Source organism: Xyrauchen texanus, chromosome 25 (assembly GCF_025860055.1).
Source record: "Xyrauchen texanus isolate HMW12.3.18 chromosome 25, RBS_HiC_50CHRs, whole genome shotgun sequence".
Lineage (NCBI taxonomy): Eukaryota > Metazoa > Chordata > Actinopteri > Cypriniformes > Catostomidae > Xyrauchen > Xyrauchen texanus.
The window spans coordinates 15,522,255-15,549,776 of record NC_068300.1 but is presented as its reverse complement, the minus strand read 5'-3'; the positions used below and the strand labels follow the sequence as shown (position 1 = coordinate 15,549,776).

The following is a 27,522-nucleotide window of genomic DNA, read 5'->3' as shown; positions in this document are numbered from 1 at the left end:
GGACAGAACCTCTCCTCCCCTTCTTCGGCGGATGGCAGTGGTTCCTCCAGCCCTCAGTGGCCGGCAGCTACCCCTCTGTCCAAGCAGATGGCCGCGGCTGCTCCCCTGGTGGATGGCAGTGGCGAGGAATCCGCAACAGCGCATCCCTCCTCCCTCCAGAGTTTCGGCACCACTGTAACAGTGTAAGGATGGGCAAGGAGGAGGGGGAACTGTCTGAACAGCTATTTTTAATACCCAGTTTTTTACCTCTATGTTGGTGTGCAGTCATCAAACTGTAGGAAAAAAGAACACTGATGTGAAGTGAATAGATATGTAGACATGCTTTTCTTTATAGCCTACATGAAAACGTATGGACGTTATTGAAACTCAAAATTATTATAAGACTATTATTATTATTGTTTGTCTTTTCATAAAAGTCATGCTTAACATCTCACAAACTGTAGGCAAATGACAGATTTTCTTTGTGCTTATAATGCATATAACCTCTGCTAAAATTTCTTTGTGGGTCTGTAGAAATACAGATTTTAAAGGATTCAAATTTTCTTTTGATTGTTGATGCAGTGACTAACTAATTTCAAGACACTCATTTGTCACAACCTTCTGGCATCACCAGAAATGGGCACTGAACGAATCATTAAATGGATCTGAATGAATTTTGGTGAACATAGTCAAAACACTCAAGCCACTTGGATACATTTAAATCCCACATAGCACAAGTACAGAGTAAAAAATGTAATTGTGCACATGCACAATTGTCATAATAATATATTCAGGATCAGCTTGTTCTCAGTCTTTAATTATCAAGTGTCAAACAGAAGCAAGTGCTCCACCTGATGCCCTTTATTTTTGCAGCTAATTTCGCAATTATATTGCAATACTAGAATCTTTAAAATACTACAAATATTACAAGTAAATAATATGCATATATTATGATAATACTTATATCATACTTGTATATTAATATATACTATAATTTATATATACAGCACTGTAAGTGTTTGGTCTGTGCGAGCCACCTACTGACAGCTGTGTCCCCCCACTTTTAAAATGACTGCTACGCCCCTGGTCACATTACTCCAAACGCATGCATATAAATTTGGGGATGTACACCTATTCACACAACATGATAAAGCATAGGTTTACATGTAATTCTGTAATATTAATTAATATTAATTAATATATAAAATATTTTATTCTATTGTTTTCTAATTGTCTTGAAAATATTTGGAAACTTTGACAATATCTGGACATTTTTGAGATCCAATTGTGATAGATATAAGTGAATCCTCGTATAAATTACTCCAAATTATTGAACAAATTTATGAACCAAATGCCTTTCGTCCAATCCACTGCGGCAGAGATTAATTTATATGCATCTGTCAGGAATTTGAACCAATAATGTATCAGTAGGCGTGGCCAACTCCTCCGCCGGTTTGAAAGCTTCGTCTGCTTTAAGTCTGTTCACAGTAGAATGGCGGCCGCAGCCTGCGGTTATTGCGATTGTCCAAGTACTAATTCAGCGAAACCTCACAAAGAACACCTGCGAAAAAGTCGGGACACCCGTCGGAGACAAGCGGCCCTGTTATTTCTCACTAACATATCTTTGGACGGACGACCGGTTTTCAATCTAAGCAGTGGAATCGTTGGCCCCAGGGAAGCCGAGAACCGGTGTGTAGATGTCGGAGCGACAGCGACGACGGGTCCCCCTCTGTCGACAACCAGCAGCTACGGAACCTTCACCCAGGTGTCATCCTCCGTCAGCGGAGGAGCTGCTACCCCTTTACCGGGGACTAACACCTGCCCTGCTCCTCTTCAATTTAATTTAGGGAGTAGCGACGTTTTCACGGATGATGGAAGAGCAGATCCTTTGTCAGTACATGGACCCCCGCTTTCACCGACTTCTGGACCGTTGAATCCCCTTATAGGATCCAGCAAATCGCCCAGCCAGTTCCCGGGCTCTAATCCCTTGCCTGATCCCCGACAAAGGTGGGTTGTAATTACACGCCGTAATTTCGTAACGTCACGCAGGTTGCCAAACAATGAGACTACACATTTACTCCATGGCTGGGATAACATGCATGTATTAATCTGTAACAAGTGTATAGTACATCTCTGAATGCAGGCATGATGCAGTCTTCCTTTGTACAGCTGTTATCTGCCGCAATGAATACTTATTGGACTATTCTAGCTCAAATATGTACGTTTCTTCTCAAAGATTATACCGAATCTGGCATGTGACGATTGGCTAAGGGAAGTCCTAACTGTAGATAGTAGCTATCGTTGTTACAAATGTTGGCTTTCTATCTTTACTTTGAAGCATTGAGATATGTACGGTGTATAGTACAATTTGAGGGGAAAACGTACATTTATAAGTGAAACGACCAACTTCCGCCTTTTTAAATGCAACTTTCAATTTCATCTTTGAAGGTGTTGTTTTGCAAGCATAAGCATGACAGCAAATGTTTCTGCGACATGCAACCTATTATGATTGGTACGTTTAAAGGGATAGTTTACCCCAAAATGAAAATTCTCATATCATTTACTCACCCTCATGTCATCCCAGATGTGTATGTTCTTTCTTCTGCTGAACACAAAGATTTTTAGAAGAATATTTCAGCTATGCAAGTGAATGGGGGCCAGAAATTCAAAAAAAAGCATATAAAGGCAGCATAAAAGTTATCCAGTGGTTTAGTCCATATCTCCAGAAGCGATGTGATCAGTGTGGGTGATAAGCAGATCAATATTTAAGTCTTTTTTCTTTACTATAAATATCCACTTTCACGTTCTTCTTCAGTTTTTTTGCGGGTCACATTTTTCGTGCATATTGCCACTTACTAGGCAGGGAGGAAATATTATAGTGAAAAAGGACTTGAATATTGATCTGTTTCTCACCCACACTTATTATATTGCTTCAAAAGACATTGATTAAACCACTGGAGTCTTATAGATTACTTTAATGCTGCCCATATGTGTTTTTGTACCTTCAAAGTTCTGACAACCATTCACTTGCATTGTATGGACCTAAAGAGCTGAGATATTTGTTCAGCAGAAGAGATATTCATACACATCTGGAATTGCATGAGGGTGAGTAAATGAAGACAGCATTTCCATTTTTGGATGAACTGTCCCTTTAAGATCTAGATTTTCACTTTAATACACACATTTAAAGACCTAAGCAAAGCAGTCTTGTCTGTGTTACCTCGGTGAAAATATAAATGAAGTTAGTAAATCATAAAGAGTAATATAAATTAATGTCAGCTATCTGTTGTGTGAGTGACTTGCCCATCCCGGTTGCCTCATTCATTTGCCTATAAATTAACATTCATTGCAGTTTTAACTGTAGCAACATGTGATGTGATTAGGGATGACTCATATATGACTCATACCCTATAGGGTAGCCAGAAGGTTTGCAGATAACTGACAGCAGTTTTATTAAAGACTCTGCTGAGTCAGTCTAAATAAACTTATACCGCAAAGGCTGTCAACAGGTCACTGCAAGCTTTGTTTTTCCTGTAGGTGATGTTGCTCATGTGAAGCATGCCTCACAATTTCCTGTTTGTCTTCTTTCACTCACCTTGTCTCTCATTTCATCTCTCTACTCCTCTGTTCTCTCTCATCTCTTTATGTAAGATCTGTTGATTGACTGATGTTGAACTGGGGAGAATGGCCATCGCAGATTTATTTGACTGACCTTCTTCTCCAGAACACCAATATTTTTATAAGAATATCTCCGCTCTGTTGGCCATGCAATGCAAGTGAATGGTGACCAAAACTTTGACTATCCAAAAAGCACATAAATGCAGCATAAAAGACCAAAATGTAACTTTTTTTATATTAATCTTGACATCAGCAGTCTCTTTGGTTATCATGATTTTTAGCTATCTTACACTTCCTAGCGCCATCTAGCACTGTGCACACGTGTCAAGCACTAGGAAGTGTAATCAAGCTTAAAATCATGATCTGCCTAGAGACTGCAATGGCAAGATGTCTAGTGAAAAAGGAGTTATATTTTAGTCTGTTCTCACCCAAAATAGATTTGATTGCTTGAGAAGACATGGATTAAACAACTGGAGTCTTATGGATTGAATTTATGTGCTTTTTGGAGCTTCACATTTTTTGTCACCATTCACTTGCATTGTATGGACCTACAGAGCTGAGATATTCTTCTAAAAATCTTTGTTTGTGTTCAACAGAAGAAAGTCATAAACATCTGGGATGGCTTGAAGGTGAGTAAATGAAGAGAGAATTTTCATTTTTGGTGAACCATGCCTTTAAGTCTTAATTTATAGTCAAGGGCCAAAGGGATTTAGCCTTTAGCCCTGTAGTTTATCCCTAGATATTTCCCTGCAGTTTAATCCATCACTCAAAAAGCGAAAGTCCTTACATTCTAAAATAAAAGTGACCTACAATAACTGTTATGACAGCAACTTAAAACGAAGGTGGGTAGTTGACTCATAACATGTCCATGAGCTTTTTTATTTAATCAAATTCAATATTTTAGATTCATATTTATATGAATGTTTAAGTGAAAGGAAAATTTTATATTTTAGATTAAGGGTTTTCAAACTCTTTGATGCCAAGGACCCCCAAATATCATTATCCCTTTCCTAAAATATAATATTCATTGTACTAAAGTCAAAATAAATTATACAAATATTATATGGAAAATATGTATTTTGTGTTAAGTTGACCGTGTATCTTTTTAGAATAATTTATAAATATAAATATTTTAAATGTTCGTTTAAAATGTATTTGTAGTCCATAATAAAACATTAATGTACTGTTTTACATTTTCTTTTTTTTCTTTTTCTTCTTCTTTTTTTTCTTCTCTGAAATATTTAGTTTTTCAGTTTTTTTTTAATCAACTTTTTGCATTCACTAGTTCATTAAATGGTCCATTGGCATGATAAATGAACATAATATATTATGTTCAAAAACATAATAAATAAAATGACATAAAGGAAAAAATAAAGAGAGAGAAAAATTGTTTTAGATGAATTATAGCATGTCACACCGCTGAACATGTCCAGTATTTCATGACAACGACCTATTTACCTTTTTTTATGTTATTATGGTTTTGTCTCAGGACTCGTAACCTGTCTGGGTCCCCGGGGCCGAAGGTTTCCAAGAAGGTGCACTTCATCAAGAACATGAGACAGTATGATACGCGAGGTAGCAGGTGAGCCTCCGGGTGTGATATGGATCTGGAATCACTGATTTTCTATTGGATGAACGGTCTGTAAGTTCACGATTAATGTTAGGCTGCTTGGATGTTCATATCAGCAATTGTGATAATGGCATTCAGAAAGTTAAAGAAGATCCCTGCTAATTCGTAGAAGTATACTGGACACAAATCAAAAAGATAACATAAAAAACATATGCTTGGTTAGTGGATGCTGGAACATTTCCTCAAGCAGTACATTTCTTTGTTATATAACTGGAGTGAGCTTCTCACTAAGTGAAAATCTGCAGCTTCAGACAGACTCAGTGGTTCCCTCACTAATTTAATAACTGGCATAAGTACTTGCAGGGCTAACTCACTTAGCTTTTCAGACAGGCAAAAGGGGGATAGATGTGGCTGCCTAATCAGGGAGCAACTGGGTTGGATTAAATCAATCTTAAATGAAACTTTAAATAGCAATGACATCTTCTGAAAATAGAACTGCACCTTCACAAAGCCATTAAAATGTAATGCAACTCTCTTACATAAGATAAATGCTTCCATAAGTGCTCATCATCTTCCTTGATTTCTTTTCTTTCTCCCTCTAACTCATTTAGTTTCCTCCTCCAGTAAACTTCACATACTGTGCTCTCCTCTTTATTGTGTGCTACAAACACAAATGGCTCTCCTGGTCTTTCTGTGTTGTCTACATTTGTACCCTTTATCAGTGAAGTATTCAAGATATGAACTTCTCGGCAAGTAAAGACGATGACAACCACACTTGGAGTTGCAAGTTCGAATCCAGGGAATGCTGAGTGACTCCAGATAGGCTTTCAAAGCAACCAATTGGCCCGATTGCTAGGGTGGGTAGAGTTACGCTGGGTTAACCTCCTCGTGGTCATTATTATGTGGTTCTCGCTCTCTGTAAGGCACGTGGTGTGTTGTGCATGGATGCCGTGGAGAATAGCGTGAGCCACCACACGCGCTAGATTGACTAGATTGCTAGATTAAGATTGACTGTCTCAGATGCAGAGGCAACTGAGATTCGTCCTCCTCTTCCTGGATTGAGGTGAGTCACTGCACCACCACGAGGACTTGGAGCATATTGGGAATTGTGCATGGCAGTTTGGGGAAAAAATTTAATAAAAATATGATCTTCTCATTATAAGGCAAAACAGATTTGCCTCATGCCTTCAGATTACATAATCAATCGTTAAATCGTGCCTTGGCTCACATTTAAATTCGCTCCCAGTGAATGACATCAGCAGTGTGTAATGTGTGCACATGAACCCCATTGAGCACAAGCTGCTTACCTGTCATTGGTAATGTCGTTCAACCCCCTGGATATGTGACCGAGTTCATTGTAATCACAGTTTGGCCTTGCTGTCATGCCATTCACATTAGACCAATCTACTATGATATGTTTTAATAAAAAAAAGCTACTCACTGGTTTTAATTGACAATATTAGGAATTTGTTTTAATAGCCCATATAAGCAATATCACACAAGCAAGACTGCATGTACGAAATTGCTTTACGTTATACAGATAGTTGGCATTTACTCACCCTCATGTTATCCAAGACGTGTATGACTTACTTTCTTCTGCTCAACACAGAGCTTTAGAAAATATTTCTGCTTTTAGGTCCATACAATGCAAGTTAGTTTTGACCAGAACATTGAAGGTCCAAAAGCATATAAAGGCAGCATAAAAGTAATCCATATGACTGCAGTGGTTAAATCCATGTCTTCTGACATGATCAAAAAAAGATCAATATTTAAAGGTGTCATGAAATGGTTTTTTTTAATAATTTTATTATCTTCCCTGAGGTCCAGTGATGATGATATTATTTTGGTTTCTATGTAAAATCCCGGTCCAATTTCTCTTCCCAGTCTGCCCCTGCATCTGAATATATTAAACTGTTCATCTTAAGCACAACTGTTAACACTCCGCACCATAAACTATCAAACAGTCACAACAATTTACATTTTCATGAATGAAATGGTTTACTTTTTTGAAGTGTTTTTAACAGCCCCATCCTTCAATAACCATTCCTTTGTAAAGCTGGAATCGTATTATGACAGTTTACAAACAATCAACACTGACCTGAGCTGAAAAAAGCGAACACATCATTGTCTAAAGCACGGTGAAATGGCACACACGCCACATACTGAAGGCACACTGGGAAACACACCGAAACAGTCAAAGACGTGCATCGTCAAAGACGTTCTATGTTTATTTACACCAACAATTAAAAATTGCGCAGATGGGTGAAAGAACGTGTCCATGATGCATTTGTGCTCAAAGGAACACAGGCAGCAGCTGAATGAAAGGGAATTGCTTCTCCCTTTCAGAGCTGTAACTTGACACCACGTCTTTTACATAGCAGCAGTCAAAGAGTCTGTATAGTTCATGTTCATATTCAAAATAATTCTAAATAGTCAAGGTGGATCCCCTTAGTTGTTATGTTAGGAATAGTTCGCCATGGAAGGCCTGCTCTCTTGACTTGAACCGCGCACCAGTGGGCGGGGCCAAGTGTGCGATGGCGCACGTTGTGGGATGTGTAAATACAAATGAGCAATGTGACATGATGTCACAAACAGACAGATTTCAAAACCAGATGTTTTAGCAGGGTGGCCATTATAAATGCTCTTTTTAGACTAGGGAGGAAGTTTTGAGTTCTGAAATGTGCAGTTTGTTTTTATAGTACAGTTACCTCTTATATGTCTAAATATCAAGGAAAATTTGATACTCCATTTCATGACCCCTTTAAGTCCTTTTTTACTATAAATTCTCCTCCCTGCTCAGTAGGTGGTGATATGCACATATGATGTGAATTGCCAAAAACAACAAACAAAGAAGAATTTAAGTTAAGATTTATGATCTTATTGAATTATTCCGAAGGATCTAAATGGGTTGATCTTGTCACCAAATTCAGTCCAATACATAAGATCTCTCATTTGTGTTTTTGCTTTGTTTTGCATGCTGTTGTGACCCATGTATGTACTTGTGTTATGCAAACATGCGTGGCTGGTGCACACTGTAGTTATGTGCTGGTTTGATGTCAATGTGTGTGGTTCAGCACCTGACTGATGTTGTCTTTTCTGTGTACACTTGCCATCTGTGTCCTGCAGGGTTGTGCTGATCTGTGCCAAGAGATCCCTGTGTGCTGCTTTCTCTGTATTACCCTATGGAGAGAGCTATCACATCAGGTACAGAGCCACCACAGTCAGCCAAACATTCATTACATATCATGCAAATCCATACACAAGATGGACAAATCAACTGTTCAGTATTGAGCTTGGACTATTAGAAATAAAAAGATTAGAGGATTTGTAATGGTAAATACATAGATGTCTTTTCCACAAAGCTGGATTTCCAGTGATCAAACTTGCACTGATTTTCTTGGGCTTTAGTTCACCTCACAATGTGGTTAATGGTAGCTTTAGGTCTACTTTATTTGTGTACATAAATTAAATGCATAATCCATTGTTAAGCTTTGTGCCAGCTTATTAGGTGAGTAATAAAAACTTGACACTGTAATGAGATTTTGGTTTACTAGTCGAAAGATCACAGTGATTTGTCCACCTGTCATACACAGGGCAATCTCATCATTTATAGAAATAAGGATAAATAACAATCTTTATTTCTAGTCAATGTGACTTGCATCGTTTTTAAAACAATGTTCCTGTATGACAAACACTAAGAGGCTGTTCACACAGAGCACATTCTTGTGTCCGTCTCTGCTGTTTAAAATAGTTTTTTTTATGTAAACGTGCTAAATAGGCACCTTTGACCGTTGCGATGCATCTCTGTTTTTCCAGTGAGCGTCGTGTTTTTATGATAGTGTGTTAAGTTAAAAACTTTTCCAAACGTGCCACAAGACACCTGGGTTTTGATTCATTCAGTTGTGCTGTGTCTAGCTGTTTTTGATCGCAAGAAGGCGTCCTGTGACCAGATATGTCGTTGCACTAAAAGTACTGAAACGAGCAATCCAGATGGAGAACAACAAACATTTTAGGTGTTAGTTGGAGGAAAAATGAGTTCAGGCTCAACTTATGTAGTTGTTGGCTGTCATAACAATTTGTAGTTAATGATATCAACCTTACTCAACTTGGGTCATCACTTCATGTTATCAACCCACTCAGGTGAGGCACTGTCAAAAGACTGATCGCGACTCTATGGAGCACTATGGAGCCACATGTTTTATTTGGCAATTTGTACATATTTAGTATGTTAAGCATCCCATTATCTGCTAAAAACATACATCAATATGAGCGAAAGCACTGGAGACCTGAAAACATAAACAGGTTTCTGTAAAGAAAAGGGCACAACAGGCTGGTTCCAGAAGTAAAAATCACATAAATGTTTTCCATAGATTAATTGATTTTCAAACCTGTAAATACAGACCTACCTTGAGCTCTGAGGATGTTCATCAATGGTATATGCTGTTGTTGAAGCCTGAGCAACCACTGAGCACTTTGATGATTGTAATTGCCTATTTTTTTGTTTCTGGTCTTGAGACGCAATGTAAACTAACTGAAATGAGTGATCCAGATGGATAACAACAACCATTTAAGTGTTATTTCAAAAACGTATTCAAATGTAATACTTTACTCGCTAAGAATAAAGGCTGATGCGGGTGAAAACACTGGAGACTGGAAATTTAACACATTCCAAATTCAGGAAAATGGCATGTTTTTTATTCAACGGCATCATTCACAATGCTTCACGTGGTAAAGTCCATGCCCTCATAAAAGACAGTAAGTACACAGTCTTGTAACTTTTTCCTTTCGTCCAATTTTCAAATACTTATTTCCTCAAAACAAAGTTTTTGATGCTGTGATTCGCCTCTGAGTTGGTTGGTTTGGTTCATGGCTTACAACTGTTTTATGGAAAAATGATTGCCGGAACATAGATGGCTGAATAAGTGGGAGGGCACTGTTGTGGAACACTTCATTCAGGAAAAATGTGGATGGAACAAAACGCAGATGTCTCGAGAGCTTTTAAAATTTTACGTTCATTGTAACCTGAAATGGTAGCGCTTCTGTACGTGACACTGAAAAGCAACATTCAGTGACATCCATATAGCACAGGTTTACATAGAAAAACAGGGGTCATTCACACCGAACACATACAGTATTTATGCTGTCTGCGCTAAGACTGGTTCTATCATTCTAAACTTCAACATAACGGCTTATTTACAAACACGCCATTCCAAAGACAGTCAACTGCAGCCTGATATTGGTGTACAGTATTAATAGACTTCTTAGGGGTGACATTTAAATCAGGCAAACAGCAACAAGACAGAGGAGTCTTTGTCTCAATATCTGAATGGAAGAGACTGTGTAAGAGAAGCAAAATGTTGTTAGATTTTGATGATTAATGATTTATATACCTACTGCAGTGACTCAAAACTAGAAGCCCAGAGACAGAGGCACTCTTCTGGTGGGGGAGGAGATATGGTCCCTGGGCTGGAGGGAGTGGAGGTGGACTTTGGAAAGGTAAGATGAGATCTTCCTCAGAGAAGAGGGAGTAAAAGTTGTACTTACAGCTGTGGCCAAAAGTATTGGCAGTGACATTTTGTGTTTTGCAAAGTTTGATGCTTCAGTATTTGTAGATTAATTTTTTTCACATGTTTCTATGGTATACTGGAAAACAATGATAAGCATTTCATGAGTTTTAAAGGGTTTTATTGGCGAAAACATTCAATATATGCAGAGAGTCAATATTTACAGTGTTGGCCCTTGTTCTTCATAACTTTTGCAATTAGCTCTGGCATGCTGGATATCAGCTTCTGGGTCAAATCCTGACTGATGGCGATCCATTCTTGCCTTATTAGTGCTCGTAGTTGATCACAATTTGTGGGCTTCTGCTTGTCCACTCGCCTTTTGAGGATTGACCACAGGTTCTCTATGGGATTAAGATCCGGGGAGTTGCCTGGCCACGGATCCAAAATTTAAATATAATGATCTCTGAGCCACTTCCTTATCACTCTTGCCTTGTGAAATGGTGCTCCATCAGGCTGGAAAATGCACGGATCATCACCAAATTTCTCCTGGATCATTGGGAGAAGTTGTTCTTGTAGGAAGTTTTGATACCATTCTTTATTCATGGCAGGGTTTTTTGGCAGAATTGTGAGAGAGCCCACTCCCTTGATGAAAAGCAACCCCACACATGGATGGTCTCAGCATGCTTCACTGTTGGCACGACACAGGACTCATTGTAGTGTTCACCTTTTCTTCTCCGGACTATCGATTTTCCAGATCTCTCAAACAGTGGGAATAGGGCTTCATCAGAGAAAATAACTTGGCACCAGTCTTCTGCTGTCCAATCCTTGTACTTCCTGCAGAATTTCAGTCTGTCCTTGATGTTTTTCTTGGAGAGAAGTGGCTTCTTTGCTGCCCTTCTTGACACCAGGCCATTGTCCAAAAGTCTTCGCCTCACTGTGTATGCAGATACACTAACGCCAACCTGCTGCCAATATTGAGCAAGCTCTGCACTGGTGGTGACACGATTCCATTGCTGATTCCTCAGGAGGAGACGGTCCTGGTGCTTGCTGGACACTATGGGATGTCCTAAAGCCTTCTTCACTGCAGTTGAACCTCTCTCCTTGAAGTTCTTGATGATCCGGTAAATGGTTCTTTCAGGAGCAATATTCTTTGCAGCAATTTCCTTGCATGTGAGGCCATTTTGATGCAAAGCAATGATCTTTCTTTTAGAGGTTACCATTGCGAATGAACACAATGATTGGAAGCACTTCTTCCCTCCTTTTATAGCAATCAGTCTGCTCTTATAGTCCAATCAGAATGATCGAGTGATTTCACCTGACTAGTACTCGTTCACACTTTCCCAGGTGCTGCTGATATGATTAGTGAAATGATGATAGCTGCTCATTTTGTGCCAGGGCCAAAAAAAAACTGAAATTGAGTAAGTTTGTTTTGAATTTGAAATGTTGGTTTTTTTGTGATAAAGTAAAAAAAATTGGCCAATGAAGCTTTTTGCAATTATTTAAAATGCATCTGATCACTCTGCACAGTAATCTAGAAAAAATGTGAATCAACACCACAACAACTGAAGCAGAAGACTTTGCGAAACACAACATTTATGTCACTGCCAATACTTTTGGTTACGGCTGTATGTACCTTTAGAAACCTTCCTAGTTGTTTGCTTTTTATGGAGGTATAGGTTATCATGATTATCTGTTTTTAAAGCATGATTGTGAAATATGCAGTACCAGGTCACTGCGTGTGTGTTTTCGCAATGTATTTGTTTGTGTTTACACTTATAGCGCTCTCTCTCTCTCTCTCTCTCTCTCTCTCTCTCTCTCTCTCTCTCTCTCTCTCTCTCTCTCTGATTGGTGTTGTGGATGTTTATGTGTTGCAGACAGTATCATACGCCCGCTTCCTTCTCCCAACTAATGCCTTGGTCAGGCAAAGGAGCAGTGGCCCACCTGATGTCAGTACAGCCCAGACCCCCATGTCTCGAAACCGCATAAACATTCAGAAAAACTTCACCCCCTCCCGTATCAACAGCACCATTGGGCAAGACACTGGTGTGTTAACTAGTCTCATAATTCCATACACACCTTACCTACTTACAGTATTACTTTATTTTTCATATACTGTATGTTCATTTGATGCTTTTATCCAAAGCAATTAATTATATCATTATGTGTGTTCCCTGGGAATCAAGCCCATGACCTTGTTGTTCCTAGTGCCATGCTTTATCAATTCAACTACAGGAACTACTTCTGTGCATTTGACGTGTCAGTGTATTTGTGTGCATCGACATACCTTGCAAGCTACCCTTGGTACACCTGTATGTTTAATGTTGTGTGTAACTCTTTGTAGGTGTGGATGAGCTTTCAGACTATGACCCCAACTTACTGAGTGACCCCCAGTGGCCTTGTGGGAAGCACAAACGGGTCTTGATATTTGCGTCCTATGTGGTAAGTTCCCTGCTTGAGCAGTTTTAACCAAATCTCGAACCTCATTCATGCCCATGAAAATGCTTCGGAAAGACATCTGCTTTGTAGTACAGCATTTTAGTGTTTCTGAACTACTTGGTAATCTTTGAACCCAGCTTATGACCTACATCAGATACCATCAGTATGTCATATGATAAGCCTATTTGACTCAGTGGTCTAAATGCTAAAGGCAAGAGGCATGATACCTTATATCATAAAGCACAACTGATTAGACTTTAGGGGTTAAAGTAAGCAAAGCAATGTTGAATGCTATGTGCCCTCATGAATTTCAGTTACCACAAAAAAATGTCATATGTTATTTTATGGCATCTGCAATAAGAGTTTCCTTGTCTCCTCCAGACAACGGTTATTGAATATGTGAAACCATCTGACTTGAAGAAAGACATGAATGAGACATTCAAGGAGAAGTTTCCACACATAAAACTGACCCTTAGCAAGATTAGAAGGTAAAGTCATTTTAATGGAAGAGAATGGAGTTAGTATTATGAAACATGTATTTGGGGTGAATTAAATAAAGTAACTTAGAATGTGCTTTTAAATGGATAGTTCACTCAAAAATAAAAATTCTCATTATTTACTCACCCTCATACCATACCAGATGGATACATTTCTTCTGCTGAACAGTAATTTTTTTAATAATATTTCAGTTCTGTAGGTCCTCACAATGCAAATGAATGGATACCAAATTTTAAATTTTCAAAAAGCATATAAAAGCAGCATTAAAGTAATCCATACAACTCCAGTGCTTAAATCCATGTCTTCAGAAGCGAATTGATTGGAGTTGGTGAGGAAACAATTAATACTTAAAAGGGTCATGAAAATCTTCTGAATACGCATGCGTTATTCAGTCCACAGTGATGTTGGGTGCTTCAACAGGCTAAAGCAGAGATGCTGGCCTTCACATCTTACATTTTCCCGGTGTGTTTACATACAGAATGGCATGTGTTTTCAGTCAGTGGCAGCAGCAGAATGAGACTAATTTTTAAAAGTATACGGTTATGTGCCGCATATCACCAGAAATGCATCGAAATGATTATAGACGTCCAGTGAGTGCAAATTTACAAAATACTTACAATTAAATAAAGCACAGATGGGTGCAAAAATGGTCCATCAAACACAATGGGGTATCCTTTTAGAGTTATAACTTGACATTGCATCTTTTAAAAGCGGTTGAAGCCATGCACATTTATGTAGAAAAACGTTTAAATCCACAAAGGCACATGAAGGTGTCCTGTATAAGTCCCCTTTGGATGAATCTCTCTCCTCTTCACCTGTGTGACTGACTGTGCACCAGTAGGCGGGGCCAAAAAATAGCCGTACAATGCAGATGTATTTGGTCTTTGTGATGTCACATATTCCACAGCTTGGTTAAAATTAAATTCTCCTTTTATATTAAGGAGGAAGTTTTCAGTTCTGAAACATTTTATTCCTCCATGTCATGACCATAAAGTCCTTTTTTTACTATAAATTCTCCTCCCTGCTCAGTAGGTGACAATATGCACAAAAAAATGTGAATTCTTAAAAATAAAAGAAGAATGTGAAAGTGGAGATTTATAGAAAAATATGACTTAAAAATGTATCTGTTTTTCACCCACACTTATCATATTGTTTCTGAAGACATGGATTTAATGACTGAAGTTTTATTGATTGCTTTTATGTGATAATTTTTTTTTTAGCCTCAAAGTTTTGGTCACCATTAGGGCTGAAACAATTAGACAACGTTATTAACAAAGTTGACAATAAAAAAAGAATTGACGACAAACATTTTAGTTTTTGAATAGTCGTTTGATCTCATCTAACATAACATGAGATCACATTAAACTCTATTGATGATGCGTGAGAGCAGCACTGCAGCTCGCACCTGACTGAGGAGAGGACGAATTACACAGCTCATAGTCCAGATGCACTCTAAACATTCCAAACAGCTTCAGGTGATGTAGATCGCAAAGTATGATGGAATTATAATGCAAAAATACAAAATAAGTAAATAGAGAAGCACTCTCATTGTGGAATAAGCGAAGCCAGAGCTGCCACTTTGCTGAAGCAAAACTTGCGTGTTGAGCATCTTTAAAGGAAACACCCCGGCATTACATCTGTGCAGTCAGCGCCTCTTCTATGAGTTGCGCAAATATCCCGATCTAAGGAGGAGAGATTGAAACTGCACCCGGCTGATGCACACAGTTATGTCACGGGGACGCTCCTCACTCGAGCACTCATGCTTGATGCAGTGTGATGGCTCATGACTTATTGAATCATAATATATGTGACACTGAGCATTTGTTATCATGAAGAAAATTGGCAATACGCAGCTGTATTAATAAGAGAGAGTTGTTTTTTTTTTGGTGAGTTATAGATGGATTGAAGTGAACAGAAAGGTTAGTGAGGGTAGTCTTTGCCCCATTATACTGCAACAATACGTTTTTGATTATTAATTTTTTTTGGCTTGTTTTCCAATATAAATATACATTTACTTCAGCAGATTTAATCCAGAAGAAAAAGTTGTTATCTGAGAATGTTGAATATAATATTACAAGTACAAATATTTACCCCTGGAGTCGTGAGTTCAAATCCAGGGTGTGCTGAGTGACTCCAACCAGGTCTCCTAAGCAACCAAATTGGCCCGGTTGCTATGGAGGGTAGAGTCACATGGGGTAACCTCCTCGTGGTTTCGATTAGTAGTTCTTGCTCTCAATGTGGTGTGTGGTAAGTTGTGCGTGGATTGCGGAGAGTAACATGAGCCTCCACATGCAGAGTCTCAGCGGTGTCATGCACAATGAGCCACGTGATAAGATGTGCAGCAGACTGACTGTCTCAGAAGCGGAGGCAACTGAGACTTCTCTTCCGCTATCCGGATTGAGATGAGTTACCGTGCCACCATGAGGACATAATTAGTAGTGGGAATTGGGCATTCCAAATTGGGAGAAAAGGGGATAAAAAAAAGAATATATATTTTAAATGTATCAAAATAATCATTAGTTGCAGCCCTAGTCACCATTCACTTGTATTGTATTGACCTACAGAGCTGAAATATTCTTCTAATTTTAGTTTGTGTTCAGCTGAATATACACATCTGGGATGGCAATGAGAGTGGGTAAATGTTGAGAGAATTTTCATTTTTGGGTGAACTATCCCTGTATTTTGTTTGCATGTTGGAAATTGTTCCCAATGATCTCTTTCTTCCCTTTAATGTGCGTGTTACAGTTTGAAAAGGGAGATGCGATCTGTGAGTGAGGAGTGTGGCCTACAGCCAGTTACCATAGCAATGGCCTATGTTTACTTTGAAAAGCTGGTTCTGCAGGGACGATTGAACAAGCACAACAGAAAGCTGGTGTCTGCTGCCTGTGTTTTACTGGCTGCCAAGATTAGCAGTGATCTCAAGAAACAAGAAGTCAAGCAATTGATTGATGTAAGTAGTGGGCATGTTTCAGTTTACGTATAGCAGATACTTCGAACTACCATGTTTTTTGGACAAATTCTTTTCTTTGAAGAATTAGTTGGAGTACTAATTATATACCATGGTGTATAAATATGGTAAATTAATTTGAACCATGATATATTATATCAAAGTGCTGAATGACGTAATCCTCATTGTCTTAATATGTTGTACCATACTTATCAATGTAAAATCTAAGCATGCAAACTGATTGCCTTTAAAAATCTAAGTAAAAACACTCAAGTAAAATTAACTTAATTATTTAAGTATAGTTAACTAGTTACAAATAAACAACTCATTTGTGAATAAAGTAGATCTTTTTTTATTGAATTATTTAAATTGAGTTATTGTACATCTTTATAAGGGAAATCTCTTTAGTACTTCTTAGTGCCCATAAATCTGCACTTCTGTAAATTACAATTGAGTAGAGAAGAATTACCTAAAAATCACAGAGGTAACACTAATCACCCTAATGGTGACTTCACACAAATCACAATTATCAACCTGCTACAACAATACAATAAGAATAGTCATAAGAATTAAAACGAAATAAATGTAATAACAATTATTAATTCAAATGCAAGGCTTATGGGTATTCCACACAGCTGCAATTTTGTACTTGATAATGTTGAGTTGATAATACTTGAAGCCAACATTTAAAGCAGTGTTTCCCAACCACTGTGCACTCTAGTGTGCCGTGATTTATACACGTTAAGGGTTTTTCACATGACGCATGTCAGCGCTGCAGAATATATTGAAGTCTATGAAGTGACTTTACACCAAAGTGTTTTTCACACACACATTTTTGCTTCACCAATAATGTCTTTGGGAGTACTAAGCAACAAGAAATATTAAAAAAAATTATCTTATCGTTTATGAATATCAGAGATCCCAGTAATTGAACTAATTTAAATTCACCAAGAAAACGCATCGACCTAAACATAAACAAGTCCTTTTATTACTTTCTGCTATCAAAGCAACTGCAAGCTTTTTTCTCTCTTCCAAATTCATGTTTTCAATGTTTATTGTGCACACCTGCCACTTATTTATGTGGAAAACTTAAAAATCGTCCCTCTGTGACACTTTCTGCAACTCTTGTCATGTGGAAAGCAATGCAGTTATTGACGGCTCGACTCAACTCCTGTGAAATACACTTTACATTGACGAAAGAAAATTTTTGAAACTCAAAATGATTATTATTTGTCTATTATTGTGGACTTTTCTGATAAAAGCCATGCTCAGCAGTTTAAATCTGTAGGAAAATGATACCGTAGATCTGCTTTGTGTTTATAATTCTTATACTGAAGTCAGTAGATTTGTAGCCATGCATGTTTTAATAAAGAAGAAGGTAAGGACGATATTGAAACTCACTATTGTTGTCTTTTGGATGAAAAATAATGCTCAGACTGAAGGAAGACTATAGATCTGCTATAAAGTGACACTATAAAGTCTCTTGATAGATTTCGATCATGAACGACTCAAAATGATTCATTGACTCACTCATAGCACATAAGACCCTCATTTGTCGCCACCTAATGACATTTCCAGAAGAGGTCACTGGACTAATCGGTTAATAAAATTGAACAAATTTGTGAAATAGAAGCAAGCCTCACCAAAATACTCTTTATTTTGCTGCTAATTCTGTTGTAGTAATTGCAGTTGTAAACTTGAATAAACTTGAATCACTAAAATAGCTGGAATTGGGGCTTTTAGTTCATTCTTTAAAAAAATATCCCAGAATTTTTTTTTCATGGACCAGTGATTGTCACTCATCATGAGTTTGCATCCCTACAATTTGTTGTGGTATTGCAAGAACAAATCTACAAATTAGAAAATAAAGCAAATTTGTTGTTTTTTCATCACCCATTTAGCGATCTTGCCACCTGTGACCTCACACAGTGTAGCCGACCTATGTGACTTGTAATATTTGAAATTTGGCTATGTAAAAAAAACAAGTAAACACGCTACTAAGACAGACAGAAAACATGGAAAAGTTCTTGAAAAGGATCAATATTGATGATGGTTAGCCTATGTGGGATAGTGGTGTGCCGTAGAATTTGTTAGTCATAAAAAGTGTGACATGGCTGGGAAACACTGTTTAAAGAGCATATATATATATTATTAGTTATGATTCCAAAATATAATATTCCAAGTAATGTTTAATCAGGACCACTTAAATGTTTTTCTTAATGAAAGATTTAGGGTTTAGAGAGTAATGGTAACTTAATTAAAACTAGTGTAAAAAGTAAGCTTAAATTGATTAAACTTTTTCTTTTTTCTTTTTTTTTGAGATAACAGTATTTTAAGAGTAATTTTGCTGCTTCATGAATTAACTTACCTGGACTGATTTCAAAACATATCTATCATGTCTTGGGCATATATATTTTAATATGATTTATGTACTGAATTTCTCCCTTTCATTCTCTACCCATTTTTTCTGAATTTCATTCTACCTGACACTAAGCAGAGGTTGGAGGAGCGCTTCCGAATAAATGGCAAAGAGTTGATTTCCCTAGAGTTCACTGTCCTGGTTGCCATGGAGATGGCACTGTACCTCCCCGACAGCAAGGTCATGCCTCACTATCGCAGACTGGTACAACAGGTCTAAACTAGAGAGGACCCTCATGAGGTGCCCTTAGAGCACAGCGATATGATTCTGAGCTAAGGCGATTCTGGAAGTTTTTTTTTATTATTATTATTTATCAATTCAACAAATCCCAGATCAGTAGTTTTCTCACTGCTATGTCTAGTGGTCTCAGAACTCCAGTCTTCACTTGTTTACTTCTTCACGTGTTTACTTCTCCCTGTTCTTCATGAAACTGACTGTATAAATGAGAGAGAGACTGAGAGAGAGACTGAGAGAGACTGAGAGAGAGACTGAGAGAGACTGAGACTGAGAGACTTAAAGCAGAGTTTTTTTTTTTTAAGAAAAATTAAGATTGTGTCATCACTTAATAATCCTCATGTTGTCCCAAATCGGACTTTCTTTCTAATGTGGAACATTAAAAGGAGATGTTAGGGAGAATGTTAGCCTCAGTCATTATTCACATTCATTGTATAAAGAAAAACAAAATGCAATGAAAGGGAATGGTGACTGAGGATATTATTCTGCCTAACATTTCCTTTTGTGTTCCATAGAAGAAAGTCATATGATTTATGAACAACATGATGGTGAGTAAATGATGACAGAATTTTTTAAACTTTAAGTTTTTATCCCATGTAATTTTTTTTTACACAGCAAATATTTGTCAAACTTAAATTTTTCAAATATTTTTTAAGCGTTGTATTGATGCATTACTTTATTTATGTAATATGCTATTTATGGATGACATTAGTTTTATTACATATTATAACTTATGGAAATGGAATGTTATATTTTTTATGGCTTGAGTGTCGATTTGGGGTATGTGTGGCATTCCGATGTGTATCCAGCCAGGCACTCTATGTTAGAGATGACATTTAACAAGCACATTAATCGTGCTCCTCTGGTTGTCCTTATTGTTTTTTCCAGTCATTTAACATTTGCCAACTATAGACTGATTTTACAGTGGAATGATACGCAGGTTAAGGAGGTTTTTTAGGTACTATTGTGAGAGCCATTTTCAGCTGTTTGTCAAATGTTTATAGAAACTGAACTGTTTACCAGTTGTCTTCATTATAGATGCAAGTGTTTTCAGTGTCTTGAATCTTGAAAGTTTATGATTTTAAGACTTTTATGCACAACTGTCACATTTACAGTACTGAAATGTATTTAATTTGATAATTAATTAATCTAATGTGTGCTAAATATCATTTTATGTGAAAAGTGGATTAAGCACATGTTGCAAACTGTAGATTTTACTAATGACTCCACATGTATATTCTGCTGTTTGTTCATAGAGGATCACCTCCATGACAATGAACAGATAGTCTGTTTTTGTGTTGTGCAGTGTTGAATATGAGCTAATATATATGAATCTTTCTAGTTGGTGTTCATACAATGTTGTCTTATCTTATTCTCTAAAATCCTTCAATCCTTAGGAGTGTTCTGTGTTTACTTTGAACCCGGACAGTATCACATTATGGAGCATTACTATTTAATCACTATGCAACATTTATTTTTTATTTTATCTGATTTCAGCAGCATAATTTGATTTATGACTATCAGACATTTCACTCCTGGAGAAGCTGTTGACTAATTTGCCTGTTTATTTTTTTGGTAGCTGAAGCACACATCTACCATCTAGTGGTGGACTTTCAAATGTGATTGATCTGATTCTGTAAGTTGCATTTGCTCCTTTGAGTAGATTGGGGATTTAGATTTCAGAGGCAAATTATCAGCTGTGAGAGGATAATTGAATCGGAGAGAATTATGGGTAATCACACTGAACATTGAGAAACGAAGAAGTGCCTTTTCTATTACATTTGTCTATTGTTATGCTGCTATACAATTTTCCACATCACCTGTTTAATCACTTTGAACATTTTGCTTAATTTGAATTTTGGTGTAGATGAGGATGGAAAACTGCGTGATGGACTTTCATGGAAGCGTTTGAGGATCTTGAATGGTAGAAGCACTGTGAGAGATTGCTGTGAAATTCTGCATGATTACTGTTTTTGGTGGGTGTATTTGTGTCTCTAAATCTCTTCCAAATGACTATTTTTAAATGCGTCCTGTTGTAACAATATGTCAAAGACTGATGTGTTAGTTTGCACAGAGTCCTATCTTTTGTGCTGTGCAGATGATGTGATTTTGTTATATTGTCTTCGGAATTTACATTTTATAAAAATGTTTTTAATCGTTCAGCTTTTCTGCCAAGTTTGTGTCATGAAGGACTTCCACACTTTATACACCAAAAAGTGATTTACATGTCAATTCAAGTCTCTTTATTTGGAGAACGTTTTCACAGCATACAAAGAAAACTGGTTATAGGTGTGCCACTTGTGGCACCAAACAGAACTGCAATAATAATAACTGTTTTTAAACCAGTTTCCTGAACCTAGGTAGTCCTGCCCAAAACTCAGCACATTGGCTGAGCCAGACGTTGACATGTCGGGCCTCTCAACAGTATTTACCCTTCTTTGGGGAAATAAATCTATAACTGGCCTACTTATAGTTGTCTCTACACATTAAACTGGGCAGGGGAAGTATTTTAACCAAAAAATTACACACCACCTTAAACATGAAAGTTAGTTTGACAATGTGACATTATGGAAAATCTAGAGAAACAAAGAATTTGATGGAGGAAGCTCAAATGGAGAGTTTCCTAATCCAAACTCATGTCCTCCTCATCATCTTTCTTGTCTTCCTCTGGGTCAGACTTGCCTTCGCCTTCCATGGCCTTTGCAAATGCTTCCACATCTATAAAAAAAGATATGCATAGAAAAACCTTTTTAGCCTATCTATCAAGTATAGTCTTATTTTCTTGGAACCTCAAGAGAAGCATTTTATTAAACAAAAATGGCAATGGTGTAAAATTTGTTTTGTTTTTTTTTTTAATTTTTGTAACATTTATGAACATGTTACAAAAATTACATATTTTTTTCTTTCTCTGTAATTTTCCACAGGCCCCCTTGCCGCCCCCTGGGGGTCCCCAGACCCCAGTTTGAAAACCACTGTATAGACAACAATACATAAATCTCCACAGTCAAGGTTTATAAGGAGTACATCACCCAAAGTTTTGTCCATTTAAGGTCATTCTGTATGAACTACTGACTTAACAGAAGGATGCTGGAAAAACAGAAATGTAATCACGGCATGTGAGAGAATATAAAGTGTGTTTAGGAAACGTTTTGGCTGGAATGATCCAGAGCGTTGTGTGTGTACAGATAAAGTACACTGACCTCCTTTATTGGCTGCATCTACAGCTTCTTCAGGCAATCCAAATTGATTCATCAGAGGCCCCAACTGCCCTGATGCAAGTGCACTGCTGAACAAACTCATGGCCTACACAAAAGCAAGAGTGATGATTTATTTATTTTTTATGTAAAACTATACATTTCATTTAAACACATTTTACATTGACATACAGCTTATGTAACATATATTTAACATTGTGCAACACTGCAGCCACATGCATGGACATTGTATTTTGGCTTTGCTATATACAACACATAATTAAAATGAATTTAAAATGACTGATCTCAGTTCAAGAGACTCTGCTCAGCATAGTGGGCTGTCAGTAAAGGGTTACACTCGTCATCAAACAAAACAACATGGTGTTAATCACAGCGGAGTTTGTCTTTGGGTGAAATGGTAACAAAACTAAAGTACATCTGTTAAGAAACATAATTAAGCTTTATATTGAAACCGGAGTCAAAATATTAGTTTAAATTGTCATCCGATATACCATTTTTAAAACGAGCGATTTATCGCGAAATGGCACATGTGAAACACAATGACTACGTATGTGGATTGTATGCTCATTTTCATTTAAAATATCTTATATTTACTGTGCATTATCACATTGAGAATCTCAAAAACTGAAAAATTTTGCTTTCAGAGGCTTTATCTGGAATTAGGATTCAAATAAGGTGCATTTTGAACTGTTCCTAGACCAGTGCATACTGGAAGTTAAATCATTCACTAAATAGGGAGCAAGGGAGCATCCTATAACTCTCTATTCAGCTAAGTGCATTCAATAAAACTTCCTTTTTTAAGTCCAGTATCTGGCTGCAGATGATGTTTGGACCGCTCAACTTGTTTGGCAGACATGGGGCAATGGTGATCAGTACTTTGATTCAGAATATATCATGTAAAATGTTATTTTAACATGGTTGGCAGTGATTGGATGACACTGGCTATTACTTAAAATCAGACTTATTTATGCTAATTTCTGATGTAATGTATGTAATGTCTAAAAAAAACACTAATAACCAACACTCCTGGAAACATAATTAACAATTTGGAAAAAGAAAACAAATCTGACTTTCTATAGCTTGGTATTATTTAAAATTTCACAACTTAGTCCTATATTCCACATATGTGGGCATACATATTTAGGAAAACTTTGTAATATATATATATTATATATATATATTTATAAATTGTGCTAGTTTCTTAGGGGCTACTAATTACTAATCAAAAGAATGGAATGGAAAATGCACAAAGCAGTCACACTTGGGTCTCAAGAGGTTAAAAAGAAAACAAGTGCAGATTTCCTAAAACTTTCACTTGTGCTTGGAATAGAGCACTAAACATGCAATAGTCTAACCTGCTGAAACTGTGGTGAGGTAAGAGTGTTGTGGAGTTCTTCTGTGCTTTGAGGGAGGGATTCTCCGCATGGGAGGTACGGCAGCAGCCTCTGCTGGACTTCTGAGTTAGCAAGAATTGGTGCCATGATCTCTGGGGTTAAAACACTTGCGAGGTCCACTGCACAAAAAAAGATGGCATTTCAGCCATTTTAATTCAAGCCCAATTTGTATACAAAAACAGCTTAAAGAGATAGTTTACACAAAAATGATCAACCCTATGTTGTTTGAAACCTGTAGGACCTTTTTCCGTGGAACACAAAAGGAGAGCCTCAGTCGCTATTCACTTTTATTGTATGAAAAAAAGATGCAATGAAAGTGAATGGTGACTGAGGATGTAATTTTGTGTAACTTCTTTTTGTGCTATATGGAATAAAGTAAGTCAGGAGTTTGGAAAACATCCCTTTAAAGACTAATTAAACATACAAGGAACAACTTACCTCCTTGCCCTGTTGCAGGCACATTCATTGTAGCCAGGATACCCTGCAGGTCACTTAGCTGGATGGGCTGGTTTGGGCTGGTGGCCCCAGCAGAGCCAGCAGGGCCTGCAGGTGTGGTGGCTGTGGGTGAGGCTGCAACTGTTGCAGATGGGGTTGTGGGTGTGGTTGGAACTTGGGAGGAGCCCAACCGTATGGTGGCTGAGTTGGATGACGGAGTGACAGCAGTGGACTGACTACGAGAGCTAATGAGATATAAAAAAGAAAATCCTTAATTTCTCATTCAATACGATGTCCCATATCCAAATACTAGTATGGTATTACTGGGTAGTACCTTGAAGACGAGCTGCTGGTAGCTGGAACTCCACTTCCCAACAGGCTGGCCAGGCCTGGTCCTGCCAGAGCTCCCAGACCCCCTACAGATAGAATAAATGCAAACAATTTTACTCTGATACAAAGGCTTTATTTTTTTTTATTTTTTTTTTTTTTACTTTTATGGACTTCAGGTTTACCCAAGAACATATTTAGAGAGTAGATGATTTATTTGCATTCATATACCATAAGTATAAATAAAACAGGATCTCACCTAGTCCACCAAGTCCAGTTGGTCCAATGAGCTGCAACAGTTGGTTGTGACTCATATTACCAAGAAGACTCTGAAGGCCACCTTCTCCTGTAGGACAATGTTAAAGTGGCAGTAGTGATACAGATAAATTAAAATGTGCCAATAAATAAAAGACTAGCCCTAATTCTGAATACATGAAACTGTCCTCCTTTCGTGCATTAGTGCAAATATATGTGATGGCTAAAGGAATGAAAGCTAAATTACATGTGTTATTTATTCAGTCTGCTAGAGTACCAGTCTAGTGGACAATGAAACTTTGTAAACACCTCCAAGAGCAGACAGCTCATGACTACTACCGCTTCCACTCCCTAGGGCACCAGGCACTGGTGGGTTGTTGAGGTATTCATTCACTTTTCTGCAGAATTCCTCATCTTTATCCATCTTAGGCTCCTGAAAGTTACATGATGGGACATCAGACTTATTTTTAGATGATGTGATTTAATTTACAATATACACATTTTGCATCAGCAAATTCAGAAGCAGAAGGTTCTAGGTTAACAAATTAACAGATTAAACATGTCATACCTGCAACCAAAAGAAGAGTCTTTTGGAGCCAGCTTTAAATTTAAGCACAAACACACGGCCAGTGGTGCATTGATTAACCCTTTTGAATTCACAGTCATCAGGGAAAATTATCAAGTCCTTTAAAGAAAATGACAATATCAACATTTAAAAACACATTTTTAAACATCAACATTACAATAAAAGGGAGAACTGTTTGCTTTGGACCCCAATGATATGTGGTCTAAAAAAGATGCACGAAATTTATTTGGTCCTTAAAAGCCAAAAAGTTTAATTGTCTCATCATTTACTCAGCCTCACGCTATCCCAGATGTTTGTATTTTTTCTTCTACAGAACACAAACAAAGATGTTTAGATGAATATCTCAGCTCTGTAGATCCATACAATGCAAGCTCCAAAAAACACATTGGCAGTATAAAAGTAATCCATACACCTCCAGTGGTTAAATGCATATCTTTAGAAGCTATATGGTAGGTGTGGGTGAGAAAAATATCAATATTTAAGTCATTTTTTACTATCAATCTTCACTTTCACATACTTCTTTTGTTTTTGGCGATTCTTATTCTTTGTGCATATCACCACCTACTGCTGGGGAGGAGAACTTATAGTACAAAAGGACTTAATATTGATCTGATTCTCACCCACACCTATCATATCACTTCTGAAGACACTATTTTAACCTCTAGAGTTGTATGAATTACTTTTATGCTGCCTTTATGTGCTTTTAGTTCCTTCTGCCCACTATTCACTTGCATTGTATGGCTCTACAGAGCGGAGATATTCTTCTAGTGTTCTGCAAATGAAAAAAGTAATATGGTATTGCATGAGGGTAAGTGAATTATGAGAAAATGTTAATTTTGGGGTGAACTATCTCTTCAAGATTGGGAAGCAATACAATACAGACCTAACAATATACCCAGATAATAAGTGAACATGGCTTACATGCAAACCTGTATAGATCATCACTCAAAACAGAGACAGGTATGTTTATTTGAGCCAATACTAACATCCTCCACATTGCCAGTGGATCTGTCCTTCCAGCAGAAGTGAATGAGGGAGTCATCTGTCTGCTGGATGTACACAAGTCCTTTGCGCTTATCTGGGGTCACAGTGCTGCCCTTCAGGGTCATTTTCCCTGCTCTGAACTCAACCAGGTACTTGCTCGATGAGCCCCGGGATCCAGACACCAAGCTTGGGAATAGTGCGCCAGACGACATCTGCAGGGACAAATAAAACATAGAGTAAAATATATTTATTCTAGGTCGGAAGATTGCAGTAATAAAAAATCCAACATACAGAAGATATCCTCACAAAAATGTAGTAAATGGATAATAATTAACCATAGACTTTACAAATAGTCACCACAATGGCAAAGACAAAAGATCAGCATCCTTATTACAGAGCATCACTTTCGGCCAAGCCTGGATAAGCCGCCCAGCCAGTGATGCGTCAGTCTGCTGCCTACTTCAATGTCTTAAATGAAAGGCATAAGATCACACCGATGTATCATCATTACTAAGGCATTATAAAAAAGTTAGTTATTGATCTATCTTTGTTAAATATGGCTCTATTAAATCAGCAGCTAAACCCGAAGCTAACAGTGCTAGCATTTAATAAACACCATTTAAAACATAAAAGACTCAAGCCAAAAAAGGCTGGCCTCTTAATTACAGGACTAAACATGCAGTACTGACAACTTGGTCTGATGGTTGTGAAATATGACAAGTATAAAACTTACATTTCTCTCTATTTCTAGTCAGATTCAGTGAATTCACTTTTTGGTGTCGACCACCCACTATGACCAGAAAGAGGCGGGACTTGCATTCGATTGGTGGAGGGTCCTTCCTCTTACGCTCTGATTGGTGGTTACACATGTCAATTGGCTATTTAAAGCCCACACAATGAACGTGAGTCATCATCACAGAACGGAGGAACAGCAACCTTATTACTAGAGCTGTGTGATGAAATGTTGATTTCACTAAACATTGCTTTTGGATCAAACCACTCGCTGCTGCTGGGAAAATAACTATTATCAGTCTTCATATTGAGTGTATTTAGCTAGAAAACTTAGGTAGATGAATGTCCTTTACTTGCACAATGTTTGTCTGACCTTGGATTTACACGAC

The 27,522-nt window shown here is 37.5% G+C and overlaps 2 protein-coding genes across 9 annotated transcripts; one reads left to right on the top strand and one right to left on the bottom strand.

Annotated features, from left to right (window-relative positions):
• Positions 1–1,471: 1,471 nt before the first annotated feature.
• LOC127619145 (CDK5 and ABL1 enzyme substrate 2-like) lies at positions 1,472–22,391 on the top strand. 4 transcript variants are annotated; one of them, XR_007967533.1, is made up of 10 exons: positions 1,472–1,986; positions 5,087–5,179; positions 8,294–8,371; positions 10,567–10,663; positions 12,546–12,714; positions 13,013–13,110; positions 13,489–13,595; positions 16,351–16,555; positions 19,047–21,181; positions 22,130–22,391. XR_007967533.1 is itself a non-coding variant. In XM_052091924.1 (9 exons), exons 1-9 carry the CDS (start codon positions 1,472–1,474, stop codon positions 19,188–19,190), a joined length of 1,503 nt encoding a protein of 500 aa, XP_051947884.1. In that variant the 3' UTR covers positions 19,191–21,328. The 4 variants fall into 4 exon arrangements, 2 of the variants coding, with proteins under 2 accessions (XP_051947884.1, XP_051947883.1); XR_007967534.1 differs by lacking the exon at positions 22,130–22,391 and having other exon boundaries at positions 19,047–20,937; positions 21,073–21,328; XM_052091924.1 differs by lacking the exon at positions 22,130–22,391 and having other exon boundaries at positions 19,050–21,328.
• LOC127619147 (proteasomal ubiquitin receptor ADRM1-like) lies at positions 21,436–27,201 on the bottom strand. Of its 5 annotated transcripts, XM_052091928.1 has the most exons (11): positions 27,135–27,189; positions 26,759–26,869; positions 26,404–26,613; positions 25,400–25,516; positions 25,141–25,264; positions 24,836–24,922; positions 24,584–24,665; positions 24,253–24,494; positions 23,776–23,933; positions 22,406–22,508; positions 21,436–21,923 (listed from the first exon to the last, which is right to left on the bottom strand). In XM_052091928.1, exons 3-11 carry the CDS (start codon positions 26,611–26,613, stop codon positions 21,829–21,831), a joined length of 1,218 nt encoding a protein of 405 aa, XP_051947888.1. In that variant the 5' UTR covers positions 26,759–26,869; positions 27,135–27,189; the 3' UTR covers positions 21,436–21,828. The 5 variants fall into 5 exon arrangements, with proteins under 5 accessions (XP_051947888.1, XP_051947887.1, XP_051947886.1 ...); XM_052091927.1 differs by lacking the exon at positions 26,759–26,869 and having other exon boundaries at positions 27,135–27,201; XM_052091926.1 differs by having other exon boundaries at positions 26,737–27,191.
• Positions 27,202–27,522: the final 321 nt, after the last annotated feature.